The 20907-nt window shown below is 43.2% G+C and overlaps 1 protein-coding gene across 21 annotated transcripts in view; it reads right to left on the bottom strand.

Moving 5' to 3' along the window:
• Positions 1–368: 368 nt before the first annotated feature.
• The window catches only part of clasp2 (cytoplasmic linker associated protein 2), a 60507-nt gene continuing 39968 nt past the window's right edge, over positions 369–20907 (bottom strand). For 4 of the 21 annotated variants that reach the window (XM_067613139.1, XM_067613142.1, XM_067613156.1 and 1 more), the window contains 23 exons: positions 20762–20863; positions 20504–20530; positions 17807–17980; positions 17470–17514; positions 15974–16081; positions 15505–15567; positions 14760–14866; positions 14594–14617; positions 14297–14452; positions 13616–13707; positions 13461–13524; positions 11684–11847; positions 11071–11149; positions 7447–7590; positions 7127–7270; positions 6859–6965; positions 6205–6346; positions 4341–4521; positions 4049–4242; positions 3826–3954; positions 3389–3595; positions 2993–3109; positions 369–1875 (listed from right to left, as the gene is read on the bottom strand). In XM_067613139.1, coding sequence (XP_067469240.1) covers positions 1798–1875; positions 2993–3109; positions 3389–3595; positions 3826–3954; positions 4049–4242; positions 4341–4521; positions 6205–6346; positions 6859–6965; positions 7127–7270; positions 7447–7590; positions 11071–11149; positions 11684–11847; positions 13461–13524; positions 13616–13707; positions 14297–14452; positions 14594–14617; positions 14760–14866; positions 15505–15567; positions 15974–16081; positions 17470–17514; positions 17807–17980; positions 20504–20530; positions 20762–20863 — 2648 coding nt within the window. In that variant the 3' untranslated portion in view covers positions 369–1797. Of the gene's footprint in view, positions 1876–2992; positions 3110–3388; positions 3596–3825; positions 3955–4048; positions 4243–4340; positions 4522–6204; positions 6347–6858; positions 6966–7126; positions 7271–7446; positions 7591–11070; positions 11150–11683; positions 11848–12355; positions 12359–12688; positions 12749–13460; positions 13525–13615; positions 13708–14296; positions 14453–14593; positions 14618–14759; positions 14867–15504; positions 15568–15973; positions 16082–17469; positions 17515–17806; positions 17981–20503; positions 20531–20761; positions 20864–20907 lie in introns of all 21 variants that reach the window. The other 17 variants (XM_067613144.1, XM_067613146.1, XM_067613161.1 and 14 more) reach the window with 15 other exon arrangements.

Raw genomic sequence — 20907 nt, 5'->3', positions numbered from 1 at the left:
GGGCAGTGTGAGCAAATAGGGATTTTTCTTTCTTTCATTTCAATGATTTTAGAGGCCAGAGGATGTGAAACCATCCAGTACTTTACAACAAAAAAGGCAAAAACTAGAAGAAAGTCAGAAAAAATAAGCTTAATTTTTTTGTAACAGTTTTTTCTTTCTTTTGTATCTCATTTAGTCATCTGGTGACCCTTCAGATTTATCTTACGACCCTTTGGGAGCTCTTGACTCTCTGGGAACCACTAACATTGAATATAACACTTCCTGTGTGCAACAAGGTAAAGGCTGTAAATAGCAGATATGGGTATATTATTGCTTTTCACCATTTGACTCCATCCCACTACGAAAATCAAAAGAGCCAGGGCTTGTCATGAACTGTACACGTTCTTTATTTTAATGTAAGCACAGCTTTGTAAATGCACAGAGGAAACACAACAGTGAAAACTAGAATGTTACAAGAGGAAGGAAAGAAAGACACGATGAAGAGGAGAAGAGAAAGGGTGACATGACGGTTTTTTTTTCCAGAGCTGTAAATAATACATTTCTACAAATTTCTCAGCAGAGAAAAAAAAAATAAGTGTGAGAGAGAGAGAGAGAGAGACTACTTCACGCGCAACAGAGAGAGAGAGAGAGAAAATAAAAACAAGGATGGGCACAGGTGCGCGCATGCACCCCCCTCCCACACAGGGACTCTCCTAAATGACACTGTTATTGGATATTCCATTTTAATATCATATATAGATACATATCCACTATGTGATAATAAGCCATGTCCTGCCATACTTCATGTAGCAAGCAGCACGCATCCATCTTTCCGCCCAGTGTTGCCCAGAAGTGGACTGACCCGAGATGAGCTGGGAGAAACGGAGTACACTGTGGATTTTTTTCTAAAAGGGGCGGACATTGTTCACATTAATTTAAAATCTCAGTCACACTATTCTGACTGTGAATAGGACCCCGATAAAAAGATCTTTTTAGTCTCATGCATAGCCAAGCACATAACGCCTCCTATACTTTGGAATCTGCCTATGTACTATATTTGCTATGAGCAGGCATGACCCACTGTGACTCGCGTTAGTGCTGTGCCGGGTTGGTCGTACCTTTTAGGCTCATCAGCACCTTTTAGAAAGAGAGAACGTGTGTGTGTGTGTATGTGTGTGTGTGTGTGTGTGTGTGTATGTGTGTGTGTTTGTGTGTGAGAGAAACCTCCAAATATTAAAAACTGCTGCAATAAAACCTCATGGCATTAAAGAAATCCAAACTATGACACAATGTAAATTTACATTCCTGTCTAACTGGCCCCGCTGTTCCAGCAAGGAACGAGACGGGCAACCGTTCGTTCATCTCAGCCCCCCCCACCCCCCCTCGCTATATCTAGATCTTCAGAGGGGATACTGTCGTGTTAGGAAGAGGGCCAATGGATATGAAGGAGGTGGAGAGGACGGACATCTTCATCCTTGAGTGATAAGTGACAAACCTGGGGCTGTATGTGTGTGTTTGTTGATGCTTAAGCCAACTTGAAGAGTTCGGTTCAGTGAGATCAGGGTGGATCCTCAGCGATGGTCAAGAGAACTACAACACCTCCTCCAACTCCTCTCTTCTGCATCTTGCAGTGGGGGCGGGAAATGTACAGTATGAGGGCTGTGTGTACTTATATTTATGCAGTTTGCTCCTTTTGAGAGCGTGTTAGGATGTGTGTTTTTGTTCTCGGTCTGTGTGGGTGTGAGCTCATGAGCAGATGTTTGTTTGGTGGGCAGAGTTGCAGTTCTGTGGTTGCCCTGTAGGAGGGCGCTGTGTCTCCTATAGGCCCTCGGTTGGGGGTTCACTGCCGCTGGAGCCGGACTGGGCACGCTTGATGTACAGATTCAACAGCTTCAGCTGCAGGTGACGACAGACAAACAGAACAGAGGATGGAAACGTTAACACGTGAAACTCTACAGGTTGCAAGGAAGTGATATAAGGTGGATACTGAGGGGCAAACCCACATCGCAAACCAGTCAAGTAGAAACATAGTTCCTCAAGAATGTTATCATGGAAGACCTTCATGGTTTTACATGGCACATTATTGTAGAGCTGCGATGATAAGTTGATTAATCAATTAGTCAATCGAAGGAAATTAATCACCAACTATTTTGATAATCGATTAATAGTTTTGAGTCATTTTTTGAGAAAGAATGGCAAAATCCTCTTGTCCAGCTTTTCAAATGTGAATATTTTTTTGGTTTCTTTAGTCTTCTATGATAATAAACTGAATATCTTTGGGTTGTGGACTGTTGTTCAGGACAAGACGCTATATTTTAGGTTGCATCTTGGGCTTTGGGAGACAGCAATTAACATTTCACTATTTTATGATATTTTACAGACCTAATCAACAACTAATCAATGAACTGAGAAAAATATCATTAGTTGCAGCCCTAAATTATTGCATTTTAACAGGTTAAAATATGGAGTCTTAAGACTTTAAAAGCATGTAAATGTGTTGAATTTTCCGGCAATGTTGACTCATATTTCCATGACACTGACTTGCACCGCCAGGCTCCCCCCTCTGGGACAGATGAGTCTGAAGCTGATTAATTCTCTACTGATCTTAACTCAACTCCTTCATACAATTCATTTTTCCCAGACTCTCATGGTTTTGCTTGTTATATAACATTCTATTGTAACATCTTTTAATAATAGTAGTGGAATGAAAAAGTTTAATCAAATATGAGTTTTGATTGAGAAAGAAGCATTACAGTGAACGGAGGGCAGTAAGACTGTATTGCCACACTGGTTTCCTTAAATCATGGTAAAAGTGTACAACATACTACATTTAAAATGTGAACATGCCTTTAAGTTAAGATGCCAGATTTCAGTCTTTTAAGATGCCAGTATCTTGGTGTGTAAAGACAAAGATCCTGTGTGGTAATATGCACTACAGACGATTCATTTTTAGCCAACTGGCTAACTGATACCGATGTAACTGATAAGGCTTTAAAAAGTCAGGTCCGGTCACCTTGCTGCTGGTGAGTTGGCTGAGGTGTGGTTTGAGGTCCTCTCCTATCACTGCGTAGATGGCCACCAAGCAGAACACACATGCTTTCCTCACGCTGCTCTCAGAGTTGTCATAACCCTGTTCAACCAGATAAAATAGATTACAAACCTGCAGAACACTTGGTGCAAAACAAAGGAGTCAGAGAAAAATATACACGCAAAAATGTGTGTGGGTTGTGTGTGAGGGAAGGAGTTGAATTAGTTTTACAAATTCTATGAAAGAAAAAAAAAAAGTAAGTCACTAGAGTTGCAGAGAATACAGAAAAGCTGAGAGGCTTTATTTAAAACAGTAACACTCTACTGCAATAGATTAAAGAACAATATACAAGCTGTGTATGTGTGTGTGTGAGTATTTTACCTGTATGAGTCCTGGTACTATCTCAGGCAGCATGCTCATCAGGCCCTCACGAGGAACCCTCTCAATCACCTTGGTCTGCATCTTGATGGCAGCTAAGTTAATGGGGTAGTCAGCTGACTGGATGATGGGACACAACACTTTGATACACTGGTCTGGACTGATGGACAACGCCAACATGGCTGCCGTCTCCTCTGCTGCTCGAACCACCTGCAGGAACACACGCACAATGAGTGTAGAAGCATATATGCTATAAAGGATGATTTGGGCTTGGATTGCACATAATTTGTCAACTGTGTTAATCTAATGGAAATAGTACCATTTCATAATCATGGAGTTTGAAGCTTTGATGATTTAGCACTATCTCTTCTTGCTCTCTGATGGTCCCACAATAAAAACAGCCCTTAAGTAAACTAATGTGTGTGTGTGACTCTGTGTACCTCCTTGTGGGGGTCTTTGTGTGCCTCCAGGGCCTTCATGATGGTGAGCTCTGCGTAGTTCTTGAACCTCCACGGCTGCTTGCTGAGAATCTCCCTCAACACCCGCAAAGCCAGCGTTCGGATCACATGCTGGGAGAATGAAAAAGACTCGAGTTTAAGAGGAATGTAGCGTAGCCTATTAGCATGTCGTTATCACAGACTTTAGGTGAGCGTGTGTGTATACCTCTCTGTCCCCCATCGTCTCGAGCAGGAGCAGCAGGATGGTCTTGAAATGTTCGTCCCACACCTGTAGGGTGTTCTCGCGAATCAGCTTCAGCAGCTCGCACAGCGCCGCCTTCCTCTCCTCAATGCGCTCGTTGTGATTGGACAACTCCTTCAGCAGCTCGGCCACCAGCTCTGATTGGTCCAGGCTGCTATCTGCTAAGACAACAGACACAAGGGACTGAAAAAGTGTTGTAAAGTGTGTCTGTGTTGTTTTTTTTTTTTCTTCCAGGTGTCAGAATGTGTTTGCATACCGTCAGTGAGATGCTCAGAGTCGTCCAGGCTAGTGTCTTTGCGGCTGTGTTTGAAGGGAGAGTCGGAGAAGTGCTCGCGGGCTCCTCGGGGGCTTGAGGAGAGCAGGGGGGTGTTGAGGAGGGAAGTCTTGTTGTCCAGAGCCATGCGGCCACCGTCCATGAAGTCTGTCCCGCTACCGCTCTGCAGGACGGAGACAGAATACAAATTGTTATGTTGGGGGAGGCTGGGACTATTTTGTATTCAGCGGGTACAGATGTTGGTTAAAGCAAAAGAAACACAAACAATCAGTTTCACTTTCTTTGTGTGTTTATCTAGATCAAAATGTTGGGTGAAGCTTCCTTTGTTTTTACATGTTGTTCTGTAGATGTGATGAAAACAACTCAGTGTTTGGATGTGTGAAGGCTGACCCATGGTGAACTACAGCGGGGCAGGGTGAAAAGGTTTAAGCTGCTCTTGTTTCTGTGTATATTTACACTCAAACCACTAAATGCCACTATCTGCGTGATAGTTTGATGAGTCAGGTGTGCTGTGATTGGCAGGCTGAGGACATGTGGGCTGATTAGATTTCAGATGCATCTCATGGGGAAAATGTCAGGAGGTCACACCTCTGTACTAGAGTACACCATGTCCTTACTGCAATAAGACCTGACATGATGTCTTAAGTCATAAATTTGGACTGAAGAAGTACATTACCGAGACAAGTACTTGTGAAATTATTAAAGAGGGGCTTTCTTGTTGAGAAAATCCTCGGGGTGTGGTTTTCAACAGCCAGGAAAATAACAAACAATAAACATGATTTTATTTGAGGCCTGTGGTAGATTAAGTTCAGTCATCAGTCCCATAAACACTCAATGTAAGCTTCTCAGTTCCCTCACAGGGGGAGTGGTGGAACAGATTGGATATCAGGGTCACATACAGTACAAGTAGCTAGGTCTGTGTGTGTGTGTGTGTGTGTGTGTGTGTGTGTGTCTATGTAAGCCTTAACTAACAAACTTTACTTTGGCTTTACACCTTAAAAGGATCAGACTGTCGATTTTCTACATTTTTCTTATTGTCAACAAATCTCAAGTGCAGAACCAAACTAACAATGAACTCATCTTACTTATAAGTAATGTGTGTGTATCCAAAGTCTGATATATCCTATTCCTCTGTGCCATCAGGTCTTTATATTTATTGATTTAAGTCATAATTCTGTCTCGAAGTAATGTATTAAAACAAATATTGCATCATACTAAGACTCAGGTATTGCATTAAGTCCAGTATTGTGCAATTTTAAACAATACCCAGCCTTAAACATGGTCGGCTGTGACATGAACTGTGTCAATACAGAAGGCCCCCTGTTGCACAACACGAAAAAAATATTATCAACATAGGGGAATTGTGATTTTAATGGATGCAGGCAAATTTCTCTTTTCCTTCTGCTTTCTCCAACACTTCTACTTTTTTTAATTTGTCAAAATGTTCTGCTAGTTTCATCAAATCAAACTACAACAACGAGCTCTTTCATGAAAAGAGAAACACACAAACTAGTTTTGTGGAGTTTCATGAAGGAATTCCCCAAGACTTTGGTAATTTTTAACCGTACTCCTCAACACCATGACGCTTGTGATGCCGGCTGCTCTCCTTCACACAGTCATCTGTAAATGTTTCACTTTTGTTCTCATTCAAAGTCACGGTACCATGACCCGTTACGTAAAATCTTACTTACATACAGAGATATAGTTGATAATTACAAAAAACCTCCCATCCTTCACAAGAATATTTTACAGCTGTATCACTTCTCTATCAGCCTTGATAAACATACATGTACACATGCATGCATCATACAACACACACAACATTCCTTTCCTCTGCTCTACTCACCTCCTCTCCCTCCCGTCGTTGAACCGGTTCATTCATGTCCTCCTGGCTGCGGACGCTGAAGTTCTGAATCGCCTCAGTGACACCTTTCAGTGAGCTGTAGATGTCCTCCGAGTTCATGTTCTCTGTGTCGTAGTCAAAAGCACTGCGAACACACAAGGAAACACTAGACTGAGCAAAAGCTGCATGATTATATAGCCGTTTATACTCTTACTGTACATAAGGAACAAGATCAATAAACTGATCAGGAAGGCAGGATCCATTATTGGCTTGATCCCTGACTCGCTAGAAGTGATCATTAAGCAAAGAACGTAATAAAGTATTTCATATCGCGTCTATCTTGACTTGATAAAAAGCTAGAAAAACATCATTTTACATACAGAGCACGACTAATTGTCCAAGAACATTCATGGAAATAAGTTAACTGTGTTTAAATAATATCCTGCTGACAAAATAATACATTAATGGATGAAACCATCAGAGAGAGAGAAGTTTGAAAAGATGGATAAAGGAGGAACTGAAGCACACTGCCTAAAACTAACTGAGTTCATCTGGTTCTGTGTGTTTGCTAATGTGTCAATGGTTGTTAGATGGATTTTCCATTCTGATTAATTCAGGTGAGTTTAGTTTATTTAGACAAGACTTTGTGTGTGTTACCTTGGTGAGGGGGTGTTCTGGGAGGTGTTGGTGGGGGAAGTGACTGGGCTGGACCAGCTGGCTGGAGAGCGTGGGGTGTGGCGCGTCAGAGGGCTGCCCATTGGTGCCTGAGGAAGTGACAAAAAAACAGAGTTGACACAAAGACGTGTTCCATTAATGTCAAAGTATAATGATTTACAATCACTTGTGTCACAAGTAAGACAAACCCCTCTTAACTGTACTGTAACTGTCAGGAGTGTGTGTTTGTGTGTGTGTGTGTGTGTGTTACCTGTGCAGCGTTGCCAGTGTTCTTCAGATGGTTTTGAAGCAGTTTGGTGGCTCCATCCTGAAAGGTTTTGGGCAGAGCTGCCAGCAGCATAGTGAACTCTGGAGTGTTGAGCTGGAAGAGGGAAATTAGCACCGACTGTGCTGCCTGTAACACAAAACACATCCCTCTCATTTAGAACGACCTGTGTGAACCAAAGAGGACGGCAATTGTTTCCAGTAACACAAGAATTAACTGTGGGAATCATGTTTTAAGGTGGCTTTTGATTTGAAAAATATGCAGCATTGCATCTCAAAAACTAAGTTGGATTTGTGTGTCAGGACCTTTCTGACATCAGAGCTCTTAGGTTCAGTTGTCCAGGTTATAATTCGGGAGACGGCCAGCCGAGTCTCACTGGAGTTCACAAAGTCAGGAGCATCCATCTGTAACGTCAGCGTCTCAATATACTTCAAAATGGCCACCTTCACCTGGAACACACATTTATACAAACCATTAGATAACATGGTTGAAACCACAGAAACTGTACAGCCAATATTCAGCTGTAAGTACAAACACAGTATCAACAAAACTACAAAGATACACATGAAAAATGGAGCATCAACGTTCACAGTCAGCATGTACAACAACCAATGATCTGATGAGTCAGTGAGAGAAGATCAAAGTGCATTCATGGACATGCTTTACAATGCGGGGAAACCAAATGAATAAAAAAACAAAAAAACAAATAAAACAATAACAAATGACAAAATTAAGAAACCAATAAATGCACACACCACATTCACCATTCACCGCAGGCTCTGAAACGCCACAACAACTGACTCCTGCCCTGATTGTACTCTTTTCTCCAACCCTCTCTCTTTCTCCGTCTCTCTATATATATGAACCTCAAGGACCAGAACTTCGTCCAAATCACTTAGCAGCATCGTGCGCGCCATATAATTGCTCCCCCCGGAGCGCACTGACCTGGCAGGACTGGCTCCAGGCTGCGGCCTGCTTGTCTAGAGAGCAGGCGTGGCGCCGCGCTCTGGGGGGGAACAATTTTACCACGGACCCTCCCCTGCCTCGCCCGCAACACGAGCTCCGTACAGGCTTCAGAGAGAGAGAGGAGAAGCACCGCGTCAATCAACGGAGAGACAGGGAGATGACGACAGGGGAGGGCAGGGGGAGACAAGAGAGGAAAAGGAGGGAGGGAGCAGGGAGGGAGCAGGGCGGGAGGGTGCAGAGAGTTTAAGAGGAGTAAAAAGATTGGAAAGCGGGGTTGGGCGATTCTGAAATGATTGAAAATCTGGCAATACAGAATATAATTGTTTATGCCACATGATGGCAGCAAAGAGCTGTAATCCTACTAACTAAATCAACACAAAACTGATGGTTTATGAGGCTTCATGCAACAGTTGAATAACGACTGCTACGCTGCTGAAATGCTCAGCATCACATTTACATTCTTATTATTTCCACATAACTTTGGTTATGTTGTTGCGAGCAAAGAGCATGAGTTGATCTTGCCTGTCATCTCTGCATACACAGGCAGCTGTATTGTATATCATTTTATTGAGTGATACTAATACATTTTTCTGGAAATTCATTCAAGAAACTTAAAATAACCAGATGGCAAATCCAGTAAAAATACATATCAGAAAAATGTAGGTACTTCAACATGTTTGAGAAAATCCTGTAAATCCAAAATTGCCATAAAACAGTTGTCCTAATCGATTTGCAATTTGCAACATCACCCACAAATTTGTACTGTGTCACGACGGTATATATATCATCATATTTCCCGCCTAGTCTATGATGTGAGCTGATGCTATGAACTAAGAGGTTTCTGGAAGATACTTTGTCCAGGCAGTGGTACAGGAAAAAGTCCTCAGCATTCAAGAAGGTCACGATCTTTATGCAGGACAATCACAAGCGCCCAAGTACTTCACTGCTTGGTTAGCCGGCAAAGGCCTCAAAGATGACCGAATAATGACCTGGACCTCTTCCTCACCTGACTTAAATCCTATTGAGAACTTGTGGGCCCTTCTAAAATGTGAGATTTACAGTGAGGGAAGTGCTAGTGCCTAATAGTTGACCAAACCATCAGTTGATGAGAAGAGTCTTAGACGACCGACCAAGTTGTCATTGGTCAGTTAGTCGCACGAAAAATTACTTTGGGTGGACACTGTAAATAGTTTGTAGTATGAAGTTGTTACATTCCAGCAGATAGCAGTGACGAAACACTTATGGATGCCAACTGCTGTAAAACAAAACAGAAGAAGTTGCAGGAAAAAACCCCTCAAAGCCCATTTGGGAGCTGCGCCTTGTCGTTAAAAAGTTATTAGACTATGTTGGGCGGGAAATCATCAAGTGTGGGATCATTTTGAGCATGTAAAGGACGACCTCAAGTGACTCTGCATATAAAGATTCAATCATTTGTCACCCTAAAACATGACTTATCATCTGAAACTTGTAAGTAACCTAACTTTAGCCACCTAGCATGGCTGCTCTAGATGGCCTACGTTCAGTCTCCTTGCTGGTTGTTCCAACACATTCACAATCGTTACAGCTTTTGCTGTTAGCACTGTCGTTAACAGGCGGCTCACTTCATGCACTTGTAAAATTTACATTTTAAAGGCTCATTATTACGGTTTTGTATTTCTCTGTAATGTTGCACAGTGTTAAAAATGTTACTCGTAACATTATTTCTCAGCCCTGGAACTCAAACCATTTTCTGATGCCCCCCAAAAATATGCATTTAAATAATTACATTAATATCATAAACAAGTGACGACTAGTCGACTAATGGCTTGAACTAACAACTACTAATCGACTAGGAAAATCTTTGGTCGGGGGCCCTAAAGACAACACGCCTCTTTGAACAGCGTGTGGGAGGATGTGGTTGGTGCTTCAGTGAAAACTGATTGTGAACAGATCAAGAAACTGACAGACTCCATGGATGGACGGCTCATGGAAGTTATTGAAAAGAAGGGTGGCTATTGGTCACTGAATATTTCTGAAAGGCCAAAAATGTTGTTTAAATGTCATTTTGTGTTACTTATTTGTTACACTTTCTCTAAAAATTCAGAATAAACAAGTGAGTTGGGAAAAATTATTTTTGTAATTTAGTTGCCTAATATTTCTGCACACTAACAATTGTGCACACTTATATATTCCGCTGAGACAACCAAAACTCATTTTTTCGTTGTTAAACATTCAGGTTTGAGGTTCAATAACATTTTGGATTGACTGAGGATTGTATTTGTTGAACAATACAAATTAATCCTGAGGAAGACAATTTGCCAAATAATTGTGCACACAGTGTAGTTACAAAACAGCAAGAATACAGGACGGCAGTATGAGGCAAGCTCCCTTTGAAATGACAGAGGATTTGAATATAGTGAATAGCAGAAAGTATAAGTGACATTGCTGATAATATTCTGTCATTGTCCAAATAGCAGGAGGAAGGAAAAAGTCGTGAGAATGGGGTGAAACATCAGGCAGGAAAGGGTTTGGGAGGAGGCAGGATGAAAGAGAGCAAAGAGTGAGGAAGAGATGCTGATGGGTTGTTCTATCAGAAGGGTTAGTGGGAGAGAGGAGGAGGAAAGTACAAGAGGATGAATGAAGAAGTTCAAGGATTAGCGGAGGAGAGCTTGAAGGGAGTGTCCACACTGAAGCAGAGCAAAAGGCCTGTGGAGTGGCTAGCTGCAGGTTATGTCAGTCGCTATCCAATCACAGCCCAGGATTCGGGGTGTGGGGGTTTTGGCAGGCGGAGCCAGCACGGGCAGGCATGAGGTCATATCAGTACATCAGTTACCACGGTTACAGAGTCCCTGAACTTCTAGCCCCCTGTTCATCCTGACAACCCACCCGTCCTTCACACAACTTCACAGCTCTCTTTCTCATACATAAAACACTCACACACACACACAGAGACAGACACACACACACATTAACTCATCATTTACCTTGAGGTTGGGGGTCTGTGTCTGGTCGACAGTGAACCTCATGAGAATAGTGAACTGGAGGTCATTGGGGAAAGACTCTCTGCAAGAGAAAAAATAAGTCCACATTGACCCTGAAGTGAAGACACACAAACACATCTCTGAAAAGATATAAAGTAAAAGGATCAGTGGCAGGTTTAATAATGGGGATAATTTTGTGTTGTTTTTCTTTTTGAGGAAAACAATAATTTATATTATTAATCTTTCTCTCTTCAGAACAAACAAACTATTCTTTGACTGTATTGTACAGAAATTCATAATCTTAACCTGAATTTGGAACAACTGCTTACTTATTTTAAATATATTTGGGATACAAGATTTATTGTTTTCTGTGTATGTGACTTGGAGATTTTCTACTACTACTACTTCCCTGTCGTAAGTCTTCGTCATTCACATGCGCACTGATTAAAAGCCAATTGGAAACGTGCGTGTGTGTATACATGTCAAAGTAATGGGCTTTTTTTTATCCAGCAAACTGGGTTTCTGTAATCCTCTGTCTCAGGAGTCAGGTTACTAATATACATTAAGTACGTAAATGCACAACGTTGCACTGGATCTGTATGTAAGCGATACCCACCGTGTGATATCCAGTGCTCTCTGAACTTTGGCCTGTACGGAGCCCAGCAGGTCAGCTCCCATCTTTTTCAGCAGCTGTGTGAGCAAGACGAACAACCAGTCCTGCAGGTCTTCCTTATGGACCTGGATGAAATCTACGAGTGTCTCCAGGAACATGCTGAACACCTAAACACACACACATACACACATACACACACACTGCGGGTCACACAAAGTTTCTTACTCATCATCAACTCACTCAGTTCTTCATGCACACACGCATACAAGCAGTCCAGCATTTACAGTGTATTTACAGATTATACTGTTGAAGTAATATATGAAAGTAGTATTAGTTCCCATTGTGAAGTTAGTGATTATTTACTCATTATTGCAGCAGCCCGTATCATCATTCCCAATCACCAATTAGACTTAAATCACCCAAACAATATTAATATTAGAAAACAACCACAATTAGACAATTAATTACACGACAACACCAATCAGACTGTGCGGTGAACATCTCTACATGCTGATGGTTGTTTTCAGCAGGACAGTCTAGTTGTAGGCAACATTATGTGAGGTAGGTTAGTGAGTGAGTGAGTGAGTGTTACGCTGTTGCCTTGGTAACTGGTTATCCAATCATATTAACGAAGCAGATTTTAATCCAAACAGTGCACTGATTGGCCAAACTTACTCTCTACAGAGAGTTCCAGAGTTGGGGGGGCATGGAGGAGAGAGAGACACACATCTGTTAGCATCCGACAAAGTATACCCGAACGTACGCTCATAATCTCGGCATTCAATTCACACTTCCAGCTCAACATTTGCAAAAATATGTGAGGGTCTTCAAACAGGTAACAATGACATCATCTGAAAAACGGGAAGTGATGCTGTGTGCATACTTGAAAAGAGAACTGAAAGAAAAGTTGGAAAAAAAAAAAAGAGATGAGAAAGAAATGAAGTAGGAAAGATCTGTGACAGACAGATGGAGGCAGGAGAGAGAGAGATCCGTGGTGAGATGCAGTACCTTGAAGGAGGCTGAGCTTATACCGGATTCTGCCGTGCCGTACACCCTGCCGGAGTCTCGCTGAAATTCATCAAATCGTCAAACGTCAAACGAGGGGAAGGGGAGGGGACTCACACACCTTACGACATGTGTGAGGCAACGGCCACTCAAAACGCCGAAAGAAAAGTGGAGCAGTTAGAAAGGGGCGAATCGCAGCTGGTTAGTCAGAGAGAAGAGCTGGCAGCCCAGATATTTCTGTGTGTGTGTGTTTGTGTGTACACATGTGCGCTTCAGACTGCAGGTAGGGAGGGAAAGGAGAGGGGGTGGCAGTGAATGCAGTGAGCACAGCCGGTGAATTGGTCGCTGAACAGTGACAGAGCAATCCCACAGGGACGGCGAAGAGTGTGAGGTCACACGCAAACTCAGGCGTGGCATGCTGTTAGAAAACAGTGGGTTGCACGCTCTGCATGCCTGTGTTTATGTTTGTGTGTGTGTGTACTTTAGAGGATATATTTTCCCTGGTTTATCCCGTCTTTAAGTCTCAATGCAGTCAAGTGAACGTATTTAACATCTGTGGGTGTTTAAATGTGTCTGTGTGTGTTAACAAATAGATTCGAACACTTCCTTTGTTTTGGCAGAATCCGGTACAGTGAAGGATGGTGGGATAAACGAAGTGTTTGGAAGTAAAATCAAAGTGGGTAATTGATGAATCTATGTGCCATGGGTTTTTGTGAATGAGTGCTGTGTGATTTTGCGTGAGCAAGTATGTACCTGCGCTTGCATGCAACCATACCTTACTGTGAGGGTCCGCAAACATCCTGGTGAAGATTTCACACAGCCTCTTCAACTCTACCCGACTGCAGATACAAACAACAACAACAGTTAGATGAACATCACTAATCGATTCATCCTGAGAAAACACACCTGCCTGTCCTGTTCTCAGCTGACCTGAGTGTGCGTTGGTTCTTCAGCAGCGCCTGTAGGCCCAACAGCCCCTCCTTCCTCTCCGACCAGTTAGCACTGGCACAGCGGTTCAACACCTGGAAAGAGCCACAAATACAGACACACATCAGCAAAGGCCTGTTAAGACTTACATATGGGTCAAAGAGAAGTAATAAAGTGATAGAGGGAGAGTAAAGAAAAAAATCAGCACTGAGCCTGATTCTGAAATGACTTAACTGTCTGGTTTTTTTTTTTTTAGATTTCAGGTTTAAGGGAAGAAAACAATTGAGTCAGTTAAAGCAAGAGACTCGATGTCAAAGCCTGTCATGAATCTCAGCATCAAGAACTCAAGTTCCTGCATTGATGGCAACGTTACATTAGACTGTGATGCATGAATTTTAACTCACTGCAAAGCTGTAGTAAGCCAAGTGTTAGCGGATACAGTTTAGGAAATAATCCACATGTCAATCTGTAGAGGAGCATCTTGGAGCAGCTTTTTGCTTCATTTTAAGTATACTCTTATTAATGGTCCAATCTCCATTTTTCAGTCACCACCACAGCTGCCAATAAAGTATGATTATTTTTTTCCAGGATAGGTTGCTTGAAATCCAACTTATTACTGCAACTGATGACTTTAACATCTTCGCAGAGTTCACAGTGCTGATGTGTACAGCTGTTGTCGCAAACCTCAGCTACGTCTTCTGTCTGTCTCATGTAGGTCGGGATCGCTCCTCCGTTCCTGGAGCTGTAGGACCTTTCTGAACAGGCGCTGGATGCGTCGCTGTTAGCGTCGTCGTCAGAGTACATGCTGTAGTTGTCATACCGCCGCCGTGCTGGCTTCTTCTGCAGGGAAAATGAAACTGGCATGAAATTAAACTGAAAACAGTAATACCAGGCAAAGGTAGAAAACATGCACTGATGCGTCTTCTCGAAGGAACACTGCTAAAGACAACACACAGGTATGAGGCGGGAGTAAATGCTGACCTTGGATCGCATGTCTCCCAACAGCTGACAGCGTTAAACAGAGGTAGAACAAGGGGTTAGTTAACACACAAACACACTCCAGTAGGTGTGAGATGCACATTTTCTGGAATGAGCACAGAGTTTGTGTGTTTTTTGTTTGGCGGTATGTACATGTGTGTTTTCATACCAGCGCATCAGCTAGAGCCTCTTCTACGTCTGAGCCGGTGTTGAGGACCCTCATGGCACTAACGGAAGAAGAGAGACGACTGGACTGACTGATGCCAAAACCTGATCCTGCAGACAGAGAAAGAGATAGAAAAAGAGGAGAGGTTGACAGAAGGAGAGTAGGAGAAATATGTTAAAAAACTTCCAACACTCAAGTTCGCCGACTCTCAGCCACTCATTGAACTGTCCTCTCTCTCTCCACTGTCGATCCACCATTCAAGTAGCTCACTCTCCTCATCATCCATTATCCGACATTCGCTCAACCCACACACGCTACATTTCTCATGAGCCAACCCTGTAAGTTGATGTGATGACTTGTTAGGGGACATTGCAGGTGCCACTGGAGGGGGAGAAAGTATGATTGACATAAGGAAAACGCGTTGGTGTCCCTGAAGAGAAGGGACAGAGCTAAATAAAGAAAAACAAATGGGCATGGATAAAACTGGCAGGATGGTTGTCAACTGGCAACTGAACGGGCGGAAGCATGCGATTCCACTGGAAGGTTCGACATCCTGGAGCAGAATGTTGAAAATAAAAAAAAAAACAACAACAACAGAGGCCAATGGACACTAAAAGAAAACAGGTTGACGAAATACAGGAAAAGATGCGTGACACGAAAGAGAACAAAAAGAAAACGGAGCGAAACAAAAATTAAAAGGCGAGGTGGGTGGGTGAGGTACGGAGAAATAGATGTACTCAGCCTTCACCTGCAGCCCCAAAAGCATCAGGTGTGTGGAGAGCTCCGGTGGAGCGAGAGTAGCTCCGCGTCGCTGCAACCGAGATTAAAAACACACACATACACAGAGTTTAACACTCACACACATACATACTTACACACATACACACACACACGAGACCAATACACATAAATCCCCACACTGATCCAACAGTGTGTGAGAGTAGAAAGAAAGGCCACAAATCCATGTTGTTTACTTTATTTTCCTGCAGTTTTTAGGGTTAAAACTGTTGAGATTTTAATAAAGCGTCAGATTAAATCAGATACTGGATTCAAATAAAGGCCTACTTTTCTTTGCTTAGAGTTAATCTGGCAAAAAAGTACCAAAAACCTCATGTGGGAAAAGAAAACTTTAAATATAGACACACTTCTTTGGTGTCTTACTCATCCTGATTTTACCACACATCCCTCCTGGGTATCTGTCCGCTACTGCTACTCACCGAGAGGTGTGAAGGAGCGTACGGGGCTGGTGTCCCGGCTGCTCTCCCTGCTGGCCTCTCTGCTGCAGCCCTGACTCATACTGGGCCGCGGGATACGACTGCCCCGAGCTAACGCCACCCGGGTTACAACGTCACACCGCAGCAGAGGGAATAAGGACGGGAAACAGGGGGAAGAAGAGCAGTGAAAGGAAGAACAGTGGTAGTGAGAACAGAGACATACAGTAAAAGAGTCAGGACGCAGGAGAAAGGGGAAGGGGACATAAAGAAGACACCAAAAAAAAAAAGAGAAAGAAGGAAGACAAACATGAACAGTGACAGAGAAGTGAGAGGTGAAGGTACATGGATAAAGACATAAATAAGACAGTAGTGGCAAAAGAGACAAACTGACAGATACAAGAAAGTACAAGAGCGCAGGTCTACCAGCCCTGAGGGAGCATCTCACAGACTTTAGTCACATCTTCTGATTTCCAGTTAAGCAAAGACAACAGATCTCCTCAGAGATCAGGGCTTCAACTAACAATTATGTGGATCATTTTCAATATTCATTTTCTGGTCTATAAAATGTACTAAAAAACATGAAACATGCCATTGAAAGGTCCCCAAAGAGCCTTAGATGACATCTTCAAACTGCTTAATTACTACTAACAGCCCAAATCTCGAAAAGGAATTTGAGTTTACCATCATGGTTTACTGTCAAACACTGAAATATATTCACGTTTGAGAAGCTGTAACCTGTGAATTTTTGCTTTAAACATTCCTTAAAAGACTGATCCACTGTCTTAAGTGTTGCAGATTTTGTTTATTGACTAATTAAGAGCTAAATGAGATGCACCCAAAAGGAGCAGAAGATTTCTGCGCTCACATTTAAATAACAATCTGACATTCACACACTCACACAGGCGCTCGCCCTGCATCTCTTTTTCTCACACACACACACACACACACACACAAGGACAAAGAACAGAAAAAGGAAGTGAATTTTAGATGAATTCAGCGATCGAGGGGGGTCTGCGAGGGGAGGATCTGCGTTTTCATTCAGTAGCATCGCAATCAAGTTGACCCTTCATTGCTCTTTTCACCAGCGTCAGCAGCTACCCAGCCAATCAGGGTTAATTACAGCCTACCAAAGGGTTACAAAGACCTGACGAAGCTCCGCTGATCCTGCGTGAGGGTTCGTTTCGCCAGCCACTGACAACAAGTTAGTACAGAGAGGGAGGAGGTGCTCTCATAATGCGTGGTCATCTGCTGATCATTGGGCAGTCAACACCATAACACAACACAGCCATGAGGTCATTGACAGGTTAGAGAGACGGGCTCTAGGAGGCTGAGGAAATGTGCATCAGCTTGATGGAGGGATTGTGATGGCGAGAGAGATTTTTAGTGATAGAGAGATAAAGAGTGAGGGATGATTTCAAGATTAGAAAAGGTGAGGATGGGAACAGATCGATGTGGAGAGATGGATTGCAGGGGTGGTCTGGTCGACGTCGGAGTCTTACCTCCTCTGCTCGCCCCGTTGTAGATGGAACTAATGCTGGAGGGAGCTAGAGGACAGAAGCAGGGAGAGAGGGAGAAAGGAGGACAGGGAGAGGAGCAAAGGAGGAAGAGGCGGAATGGGAGCAGGAGGGAAAAAGAGTTGAGATTTGAGGGTATATTGACGGTTTAATGTGGTTGTGTGTCTGCTGCTTGTAAGATTTCTATGCATACATTTGGATAAGACATTGCTAACAGACAAGAGTTGATTTAAACATAAGCAGACACATAGAAAGGAACTTCTTTACAACTTCCATTCATGCGTTTTAACTTCCGTTCGTCAATTTTTGCTTCTGTACTCACCGACAGACAGCCGGGTGGGGGAGGAGTCTCTGGAGCAGCCCTGGCTGCGAGGGATGCGGCTTCGTCTGTGTCCGTCCCCGCTGGCCCCGGCCAGCACCCTGTGGGCCCCCGTGCTCATGGTGCTCAGCGCCGTACTCGTCAGCACGCGGCCGGGGGAGCCACTCCGACTGCCCGCTTCAAGTAGATGCAGGGAGAGAGGCCAAGATACAAAGAAAGAGAGAAAGTGAAGTCAGAGCTTTCCTCACACAACAGGCATCATTTAACAGTGTAATACAATGACAGTTAACCAATCTCCCTCTGATGTGAAGACAGTAGACATACAGTATTTATTAAAGATGGTGACTAGTTTTATATATAAACAACAGACAGTTGCTACAGTCCTTCACATAATGGAACTTTCCAAGCATTTTTAGTGAAAACTAAAACCTACAGTACATATATTAGAAAAAGACAGAACTTAATGACAAACTTCACAGTGTTTGATGTAATTGGTGAGAGGATTCTTGGGGCTAGGAGAGATGTAAGAGGAAAGAACTGAAGTTTTGACACCTGTTTCTTATGTGACATTATGACAACATGATGACAGTTTTATAGACTGGCTTTCCTCATGTTTTGGAGAAGACACAGTGTTATATAAAGGCAGCAAATATAACAGAGGTCTTCATTTTCTCCTCCCCCATGACATCCTGTCTCCAAGTGCAAAAGCCTACAATGTGTCTTGTTCTACAACGACTCGCATTACTATCAACCCCAAGACAAACAGTTGAGGAGAAGCTGCTCTGCTGTGCTGAATATAAAGTGTGTGAACAGACTTTTGGGGAAACAAGCTCCAATACATTAACTGGTTTCAACATGAGCAGACCAGACTCTCTTTCTCTCTCTCTCTCTCTCTCTCACTGACACACAAAAACTCAACTAAAGCACTCGCACACACACACACACACACACACACACGCTCAGGAAGTCCACGTCTATGTGCTAGTGACACAGAGCTAAATCAAATACATCTCAATGACATAAAAAAGCTAAAGCAGGATTGTTCTGATATTTTGAGGGAATCTGGATCGCTATGTGTAACCTAACTAATAAACAGTAGATCATTTTTTTGAATGTTTTATCATGTAGTGAACACTACACGACCCTCCGTTGGATAGCTAGTCATTCTTTTGTTATTGTTTCCAGTCAACTCTCCCTTCCTGTCTCCCCTCATCTCTTTACATTTACAGATACACAAAGCTACTGTTGATTCTGTGATTTCCAGTTAGCAGTACAAGATCATTTTCTTATAATTTTTACAATACGTTGATTAAGATTGTGAACTATGTGAAAAGTGCCAAAACTGGACTTAAAATTCATGTTTTGGACACCTGGATTCCACTAGAGAAAGGTCATTTTTACAGGGAAAACAAAAATCGTCCCAATCTTTCGGCTTCTGCCAGGCACACATTAAAGTGCAGCAACATGAGGCTCTCGAAGCAGCGTGTTTTAGCATGATCGTAGAACAGCCATGTTAACAAGTCTGTGCCTACAAGTCCCAGCATGCCTCAGCCAGAGTGGACGGAGCCCTTAAGTGACAGTTCTGGGTGCACGTGAAGGAAGGGGCAAGTCAGGGCAACAGAAGAAAAGGCAGTTAAGATAAAAGAGCGGGTAAAAAAAGAAGTAGCGTTATAATCTTACCACCAACAGGGGTAGCAGACTGAGATCCTGAGCCATTAAGCCCATTGGTTTGGAGGAGAGGGAAAGCAGAGGCGAGGGGAAGGAACAGCAGATTAAACCAGATGAATTATGGGTGTTAGCGCAAAAAGCATCATGGGCGTTAGGACACAGAGTACGATGGGAGCGCTTCCAGGTGTTTCCATACCAAGAATGACGGCGAAGCTGAAGCACTTTGATTAAATAAATCCATTTATTAACGAGAAAAACAAAAACACACACACACACACACACACTGAACCAGCTGCAGATGATAAGACTGGGAAAGCAGTGCATGTTGGGACAGCTGGCACGGCATATATATATGAAGCAAAGCCTGTTCACAATGAGGAAAAGAAAAAGCCTCAAAGTAAATATGGTCAAATATATCCACACTCCCTTGCTCTCACACATACACACACATACGTAGAAATCTTTCTAAGCCTCTGTTCAGCTGCCATTTCTTCTCTTTCTGTTAATCTGTTGTTCTGAGTTTTGGGCTTTGAACTCTTGATCAGATAACTTGCATTTGGTCGTCCATCTAAATGTCCAGATCTGATTGGTGCACCGGGCTGTGGTCCAATCACTGTCCCGACTTCTCAACTTGTTTCCAAGCGGGCTCCAAAGCCACCCGGCCGCAAGCAGCATAAAAGCAGCAGGAAGTATTTTTGGAGAGCAGGTGCACGCACACATCTGCTTTATGTGTTGCAATGTTATAACCAGCTTGTGTTACACTTCTCGCCCTGAAACCTGAATGACAGCCAGAGCCAGGCTAGAGCAGCGGAAATAAACTGTCCACCACACCATCCTCAGTGATGAGACACAGCATGCAGAGGAAAAAAAACATGTATTACAACACACAAACACTCACTCCTCTTTACATAAAACACCGTAATCAGAATGAGAGCAATAGCAGGTGGGCCACCATTCCCACTGTGGTACACAGAAAGACGCACACACACACTCTGACCCTGACACACACACACACACACATACACAGAATACCTGGTGTGCAATCGGATTCGTCGGAACCTGAAGGCACAAAAACATGTACATGGAGCTTACTGTCACCGTGACGGCAACAAGTCAAGAAACTCCACAACAAGAGCCTGAGAAAGTACAAACACACACACACACACTCCAAGAGGCTCACACACCATCTCTGTTACTGTGTGTGTGTGTGATGTAGTAAGTGGACCTGATACCCAGAATGTTTCACTCACAGCTGTGGGTTCAAGCAACGCTATGTGAGCGGGTACATACGTTGTGACTGGGAGACCATCTTGGTGCGGCTGCGTCCTCGGGAGTCCACCTGGCTGGACACGGTGCTGGCGGTGGACAAGGGCTGCTTGGTACGTACGCGGCCTGTGTGTATGCAGAGGGGAAAACGGTAAAAATACACAAACGCA

This window comes from Thunnus thynnus, chromosome 15, assembly GCF_963924715.1.
Source record: "Thunnus thynnus chromosome 15, fThuThy2.1, whole genome shotgun sequence".
In the NCBI taxonomy this organism is placed as follows: Eukaryota; Metazoa; Chordata; class Actinopteri; order Scombriformes; family Scombridae; genus Thunnus; species Thunnus thynnus.
This window is presented reverse-complemented; position numbering and strand designations above follow the sequence as displayed.